This window comes from Carassius auratus, chromosome 41, assembly GCF_003368295.1.
Source record: "Carassius auratus strain Wakin chromosome 41, ASM336829v1, whole genome shotgun sequence".
In the NCBI taxonomy this organism is placed as follows: domain Eukaryota; kingdom Metazoa; phylum Chordata; class Actinopteri; order Cypriniformes; family Cyprinidae; genus Carassius; species Carassius auratus.
Window position 1 is genome coordinate 6,929,955 of NC_039283.1, and position 8,350 is coordinate 6,938,304.

Below are 8,350 nucleotides of genomic sequence, written 5' to 3' on the forward strand. Positions count from 1 at the left end.
AAAATGGATTCATGGTGTACTCGCTTATTATATACATTTTTCTACATTTTGAACACAAACAAAGTTACGGACGGCAGCTCTGATTGGTTGTTTCTTACCGGGAGCGGTCTGTAACTGCAAATGGCAATAGGAGCACTGGGAGGAGCCAGAGGAGCTTGATTTTTTTCACAGATTATCTGTCTCATATTCTACTGTCAGGACATAATGACAAGTTTAACAAAAATGTAAAAAATATATATTTACAAAAGTTACCTACTGCAGCTTTAATATATGGCCTTTTATACGGTTATGGCTTTGACCCTAATCTTTTACTGTTACAGAAATATACTTCTGTATTTGTGACTTTTTAAGGAACTATGTCAGGAAAAATATATTTGTCCATTGTGAGGAACAAGTTTATAATTAAACTGCATTAGTGGAGCACACAGAACAAACAGTTGATGCAACAGTTTATGATATTTCATTAATATGCCATATACATTTTTTATCTTTAAATTGTTAAAAAAAAAGAACAGAAAAAAATGATACAGTCTGATCGATCATCTTGCAGTAGATGTGTTTCAGTGTCTTCACTTCTTCACCTGCGCACAGGAGGAGGGTTTGAGACCTGAACAGAGACATTACACAAGCATGTAATCCAATAAACCAACCAAATGACTTCCTTAATGTTTCACTGCAAAGCCACAGAAAACAATAAACAGCACTTATTTTATGATGCAGCCAAAACACAGATAAGATGCTCTAGAAAGGGCTGAACTGGACTGGACTGCTCACCTGAGGAGGAGTAGGAGCCCTTGGCCTTCTTGAATAATCAAGCTTTACATTTTCATACATATCATTCTCATACTCATTTTCATGTTTGTCATTCTCATATATATGTTCACTCATCTTCCCTGGAATCACTCCATCTCCTCTAGCCTTCTGCAAATCAATCATTTATTTATAGTTTGCATCCAACTATTTATTTTCTTAAATTATAATCAAAACATCTGAGAGAATGATGCTGTCACTTGAGGTTAAATTAAGTGTTAAATATTTTGCTGATAATATAATGATGAACAGAAAGCCCACAATAAGCAGTGCTAATATCTATGAATATTTGTCCAAATCTATAGTTTAAGTATAGTTAAAGTGTGATCATCAGCATGTCTTTGTGCAGTAACATGTGAAAGATTAAAGTCCATTTGAGCTTACTGTAAAAATAAACTACAGATAATTATAGAGTTTACTGATGGATGAGTTTATGTTTTTACTGTCAGAAGAGACTGAAGAGGTTACTCACTGTCTCCTGTCTGCTTTGTGCTGCTGTTTAAGGAAAGAAAGACTCAATGAATTTGATACTGAAAGAAATATATACTGAATCATCTGTAATATAAATAGTTAATCTGAAATCTATTATGTAATGTAATTATCAAGGGAAATCTAGATATAATTGCTTATGTCAGATGTGTTCTTCAATCAAGTCACACTAATGCTGGCATTATGAATGAATAGCAAACATACCTTCACTTGCTTGTCCTTTTTGTTGTTGGTTTAACTTTGGGCTGCAGCAGAAACACAAAGACATTTTGTTATAACTAGTCTTTACCACATTATTGTCTCACAAAAATGCACTTTATTACAGTTACTGTGATCTTTTTACTGTGTATGAAATATCACTATTCAAATGTTAAGAAAATTCACTGAAATTCTGAAACACTGAGTTTGATATAAAATAGGAATAAAATCACGTAAGAATGAGATCATAGGGTTCATACATGTACTGTATGTAGAACTTGATTTACAAAGTCCTGTTGGAAGCTGAAGTTGTGATTTGTTACAAATGTACTGATGTATAAAATATATTAAATCAAAGGTGTGATTACAAAATACACCATGATCTGCCAGATTACTCACATTTTCTTTGTTTTTGTTAAATAGACAGTCAGACCACAAATGCCTACAACTGCCACTAAAACCCCAATGACAATCCCAGCTATCGCCCCTGATGACAGCCCTCCTCCTCTTTCTATGGAAAAGATACAAGAATCACAAGACCAAGGCCATTTAAAACAAACAATACTAACAATTATACACTTTAAAACGTATAAATTTTTATTTGATTGATTATTATAATAATCTAAAACAACACAAGGAAGTTACATAAAGCAGACATGTAAACTAAATTTATATAGTTGAATATACCTTCTTAAAACAAAGTTTCTTTGAACAATTGGTAAATTAAGGTCAAGGTGGTTATCAAAACTTGGGAACTCATTTCAGATTAGTTTGAATTATTCTCACCTTTAACTAGTAAAGCATGTTTGTGTGAGGCGTTTCTCTTTGTGACATTATTGGAGGCTGTGCAGATGTAATCTCCACTGTGTGTGAAGTCAGTCTCATTTATGGTGAATGTGTCTGTGGTCACATTGGTGTCTGTTTCATTAAACTTCCAGCTGAATGAAGCAGCAGGTTCAGAATTTGCAGAACAAGAGAGAGACACACGAACCCCTAAATCCACCACATCCTCACCCTTAACAGAAACATCTTCTGGTCCATCTAGAACACAAGCAAGAGACTCAATGACAAACTAATCACTGAAGAATGACTGTATTTCATCAGGTTTGAGCTCAAATCATCTTGATGTCTGAATGTTGAACACTCACAGTTGATGATCAGACGCACAGGTTTTGCCGTCTGAGAGCTAGCAGGGTTTGTATATGTACATTGATATTCTCCACTGTCTGATCTCTGGACTGGACTGATGGACACTGATCTGTGATCAGATGAGAAGATGATGTTGTTGCTAGGAGACAGAGGACTGTTATCTTTCATCCACTGCACAGAGGTGATGATGCCAGTTCCCTCAGAGCTGAAGTTAGCAGATGATTCTCCTTCTATTAATGATCCTTCTGGACCAATAACTCTAACATTAGTTATATTTTCTGTGTGAATGAGAGAGAAAGAACAAACACAGTAGATTTAAAATGAGTCTTTCACATTTAGTGACCATTTCACATTTTTACATTTACTGTAGTCAAAGGGGGTACAATCAACAATTAAATGAATGTTTATGTTTGAATATGTGCACCATTTAGACTGTTTATGTCAGTGTCTATTTAGATCATCATAGTTTGTAGCATATCATTTATATTTTTTATGGATTTTCATAGCTGATAGAAGACTGAACATCTGGGTCTCAAACAAGAGTAAAAAGTTTATAAAGTCTAAAAGTTATTTCAAAATAAATTATAAAGCTAAAATTTTTCAAGAGTTTCAACGTGATTTCCATGTAATAACATCACTGTTAAAAATCGCTGTAAAAAAACGGCCAAATTTCGACAGTAACATACTGTTTTTCATTAAAACAGTGCATTCTGGGTAATATTCATTGTTTTCGAGAAGGTAGCCTGCTGCTATATATCGTAAATTAACAACGTTCAAAGTCGACACTCAGCGGCTGTGTTTCAAATCACACCCTACTCCCTCATTCACTATTCCCTACATGAGTTTACTAATATAGTCCACCTGACAGAGAGAATGAAAATTAATGAGTGAATTCAGACAATGATGAACAGCTGCTGTTAATGAGTAGAATCACTGAAGAAAAAAGAAACAAGACAAACACAAGAACTACAACTGACTTCAGCCACAGCCTTAGATGAAATCAGCTGAAGATTTACCAACTTCACTCATTACTAACCAGACTGACTTTATTTCTATCAGATCAGAGATCAGAGATCGAAAGATCTTACTGAGAATTACAGAGATTTAGATGATAATGTTACTGTTTCGTTTGACGTTACCATTGTGGAGATCAGTGTTTGCTTTAGTTGGGCTACTGACCCTTATCTTTTGTACTTTAAATTTTGTTTCATTGCTGTATTTGTATCTTCATGATACATCTGTTACAGCAACATTAATTTTGATAGTCAAGTGATTATGGCTGTTTCTGTCAGGCATGATCTACTAGACTGGCTTAAAGTGTTGCTATAGTAATCATATATTAATTTGGTGTTGAAAATTTTTTTTTTGTTTCCTCAATTTTGTAAGATTGAAAAGTAATGACTAGTTTAATGACTAGTTTTAGTAAAAAAAATATTTCGGGCAGCAGTCTCCACAACACTCAAAGAGAGAAATCAACAATCAGCATATGAATCTCAACAATGGTGACAATCAAAAGGTTCATGATGCAATGCATGCTGGGTACCAGCACAGGATAAAACTCATCCATGATTCCCAGCATGCATTGCGGCATGAATAAATTATGCCCCTGAATTGTTCACTTATTTTCTTGAATTCTTATGTGCTTATAATTTGGCATTTGTTTTAAGTTTTAGTAGCATGTGTTGTGATGTTCAGAACTGATCTGTTTATTTATTTTGTGGATTGTCACCATTGTTGTGATTCATACGCTGATTCTTGATATTTCTGTCTAAATTTCAGCAAAGGTTTTTTTTGTTTATTATGAGTGACATTTTCTTAACAGTCTTTCATAACTTATGGCTCAGCAGTGTTCCTTCTCATGCTGTAGTATCAATATTCAATAAGAGAAGAGACACGGGATTAGATCAGAAATAATAGTATTTGTTCTTGTCAATCTATAAACAACAATATCAGATTTTTTCTCTTCTGTGTACTTTTGTTTTGCTATAACAGGTTCCAAAGGCGCATTGTTACAGCATGTAAAAAAAAAAAAACCTTAGTTGTTGAAAAGTCACGTTCAAGAGCCCAACTAAAGTAAACACTGATCTCCATCATGGTAGTGAAAAAAAAACACCTAAACCTATTTAACTCTCCATAAGTTCTTCTGTAGACATCTAACAGAAATAAAGTCAGTCTGGTTAGTAATGTGAATCTGGTGAAGCTGTTTTAGTAGTTGTTTAATCAGATCTTGAGAGATTTGATGTATTCTTTTATTCAGTTGATTTCATCTAAGGCTGTGGCTGAAGTCATTTGTAGATCTTGTGTTTCTCTTTCCTTCAGTGATTCTGCAGGTGTTTATCACTAATGCTCAATCATCAGTTAATCACCGAATTATCTCATTAACTTCACTAATTCAGTGTTACTCAAGCACTCTGTAGTGTGCACACATTATAAGTGTTCATTTAAAACTGAGGATTTTCTTGTGGGATTTAAAGGGTTAAAGATTTAAGATAAAGAAAAAACAGCATGAAACATAATTTAACAGTAATAAACTGTAATTAATTTACAGGAAACAAACTGTAGAAAAACAGTTATTTACTGGCACCCCTGCTGCCAGTAAATAACTGTTTTTCTACTGTTTCTTGCCGTAAATTAATGGTTGCCAGCAAAAAAAAGTGTTTTTCTACAGTTTGTTGCCGTTAAGTCAAGGAAAAACAGTAATATACTGTAAAATGTAAACGTCAGATTTACCAAATGAAAAAAAAGTTAATTTAACTAAAATAATTGTGAACATCCATAGAAAAAAATTAGGCAAAGTCATACACTGATAATGAGAGTAAATACTGAACTTGACTGTATTAATGTGTGTTTGCACAAGAGAAATCGTTTAGTTTAATGTAGTTTTGTTGTTCACCATTGTGCTGGAGAGTAGAGCCGGTGCTTCAGTCAATGATGAGCAACAAATTCAGATTTTCTGCTGCTTTATATAAATGCAGTAAATGTGGAGTTGCTGATACAGTGGTGATCTCTGTATTAAGTACTTCAGCACATACATGTGCGGCGTAGATGACAATGAGCTGCAGTGATTTGAGTAAAAGTCATGTATTTAGTTACTTTATTACTGCACATTAAGTGTTTGCATCGTTATATTAAGAAATATTCCTTCTCAGTGGAATCAAATGAAATAAGTTCATAGTATTAACATCGTAGGAATGCTAGTTTTAAAAACTAGAACTGTTTGAAGCAGTGGGAGTGAAGTTAATTTCCATGGTAGAATTTACGGTAAAATACTGTTAAAAAATAAGAGTGGTAAATTAATGGTTGAAAGCTGTAAATTAACAGTACTTTACTGGAACCCCTGCTGCCAGAAAATTACTGTTATTTAACGGGACAATTTTTTACAGTGATTTTTAAAGTTTAAACATGAGAGTGCCCTGAGTAACACTCATTTGAGCAAATCTGTTTCAGTCAAAATTAAACACAAAGCTCACTGCAAACAACAGCAGACTTGTGCATATCTCAAATACTATTATTATACTCTCATTAACAAGTCTGATTGTTACCTTTGCTATTTTTACGCTTCTATGTTTAATTTACAGCATATTAAATTGCTTTATGTCACTTTTTCCTCTTCCACAGATTAAATGTATTTAATATAATCATATATTAAGCCTACTGTATGCTTTGATGAAGTTTGCACAACACACTCACCAAACAGTTGTAGTGAAGTTTCTCCTGTAAGTGAGTCTCCAGCACTAGTTATTACAGTAAGTCTGTATATCCCAGAATCACCCAGTATTAGGTTCCAGAGCTCCAGAGCGATAGTGTTTATATCAAAACTGACTCTGTCTCTGTATGCTGGGTCTATTGTAGGTGAATCAGGCGATCCTGTCAATATTACAGTTGATCCAAAATTCCACTGAACTATATCAATTGATGTGGAGGGCGGGTTATCAGGAGCAAACACCACACTTCCTCCTACTGCTCCATAAACCGGACCAGAAAACTGCAGGTCTTCCCCTAAATACTGGCCTATGTCAAAGAAAGAAAGAAAGAGTTATTGACTTATTGCACTAAATGGCATACATTTTATCTGCTACATCTACTGTAGTTAAATATTTAGTTGGATTCACAAATTCACAACAAAAACAATGATTAACTGCAAAGTTGGACATAGATTTCTGTGCCATTACATAATTAAAATACTTCTAACTAACTAGTTATTAAACACAGCAATTTAACATAGATTTTTTAATTACAAAAAAAAAGCCTCACCAAAAAGCGATAGCATCCACAGCGTACAGTAAAAACTATCAGAAACCATCATGATCGAACTCTCAGCTGTCAGGAGCTGCTGCTTAAGTCATCTGAACTATTTCTATCAGTTTTCAGTCAATGATAAACAGCAGTTCTAGACAGCAGAGCTCACTGCGCCACCTAGCGCTGGATAATAACACAAGTCTTACCTTTGATCATTTAGTAAAGTTACCAACAGATTCAGTTTTTCAGTCACGTGACTGGCTCGAAGAGGGCAAAACACCCATAGAACTGCAGCACAAGCCGTCCAAGCCACAAACATTTAAATAAAATATAAAACTGCGTGACTTTCTCAAAATAGGCTACACAAAGTATGCATCAACAATAAGGTTTATACTGAATTTGGCCTTTTAACCCTAAAAAGGACAAGACCGTAAAGTGAAATCAGAACATTTATGTTTTGCTATTTTCCATCTTCTTAGGACACAAATACAATACAATTTCGTGATTTTTAATTTTATATTTTAATGTTTGTATCCTCTGATTGTTTGATAGTGATTGTTTTATTTAATATTTTAATTTATAGGCCTACTTTTGATTCATACTTTTTCTTAAAAAGTGTATCTGTTTTTTTTTTTTTTTTAATTTTTTTATTTATTGTGAAAACCTGTATCTGAACTGTAAATATTTTTTTTATTTTTATGCAGGTCTTAAGAGGGCCTTTAAAAAGTCTAACATTTTAATCAGAGACCCTGACCAATCACCCCCATCACCCCTCTGCTCAGATCTCCTGGATTTTGTTGCCCAAATGACCAAATAGTAACAGACAATTGTAATAAATAACACATTTCTAAAACAAAATAAAGCAGAAGCTACATCTTAAGTGTGTACAGTAGAAAAAAATGGTTTATTGTGTATTATTTTAAAATAGAGTCAAAGCTATGTTTATTAAAACTTAGCTAATGTTTAGGTCAGTTTTAACCACAGTAACTGTTAAAGCATGTTTGTGTGAGGCGCTTCTCTTTGTGACATTATTGGAGGCTGTGCAGATGTAATCTCCACTGTGTGTGAAGTCAGTCTTGTTTATGGTGAATGTGTCTGTGGTCACATTGGTGTCTGTTTCATTAAACTTCCAGCTGAATGAAGCAGAAGGTTCAGAATTTGCTTTCTAAAATCTAACAAGTGACCATCAACATCAAAATTAACAACTTGTAAAATTGCGGGTATGAAACAAAAGGTATGAGAATGAGACAAAAGTCTTTTGAATATGTATTTTATTAGGTCTACCTTCATACAGTCATACAGTCTAAGAAAATAAAATAACATCTCTGTCTCACACTTGTCTTGAATGAACACACACACACACACACACATATCAAATATATTTCCTGTTATCTCTCAGCTCATCGAAAACTCAAGCATACTGAAACACTCAGTCTGAAGAACACTCTTTAGTTACAGTCAAGCA

At 33.9% G+C, this 8,350-nt stretch overlaps 1 protein-coding gene across 1 annotated transcript; it reads right to left on the reverse strand.

Annotated features, from left to right (window-relative positions):
• Positions 1–262: 262 nt before the first annotated feature.
• On the reverse strand, positions 263–6,998 carry LOC113059978 (carcinoembryonic antigen-related cell adhesion molecule 20-like). Its single transcript, XM_026228717.1, has 9 exons — positions 6,901–6,998; positions 6,337–6,657; positions 2,646–2,924; positions 2,284–2,538; positions 1,897–2,008; positions 1,504–1,544; positions 1,283–1,305; positions 775–921; positions 263–607 (listed from the first exon to the last, which is right to left on the reverse strand). Exons 1-9 carry the CDS (start codon positions 6,950–6,952, stop codon positions 578–580), a joined length of 1,260 nt encoding a protein of 419 aa, XP_026084502.1. The 5' UTR covers positions 6,953–6,998; the 3' UTR covers positions 263–577.
• Between the last annotated feature and the right edge of the window lie 1,352 nt (positions 6,999–8,350).

Excerpts from the sequence above, each read along its gene's own strand:
- LOC113059978 (XM_026228717.1), bottom strand. The coding sequence starts at position 6,952 with ATGATGGTTTCTGATAGTTTTTACTGTACGCTGTGGATGCTATCGCTT. Across the intron at positions 6,658-6,900 it reads GTGGATGCTATCGCTTTTTG|GCCAGTATTTAGGGGAAGAC; the intron begins GTGAGGCTTTTT and ends TCTTTGACATAG. Across the intron at positions 2,925-6,336 it reads AACTTCACTACAACTGTTTG|AAAATATAACTAATGTTAGA; the intron begins GTGAGTGTGTTG and ends TCATTCACACAG.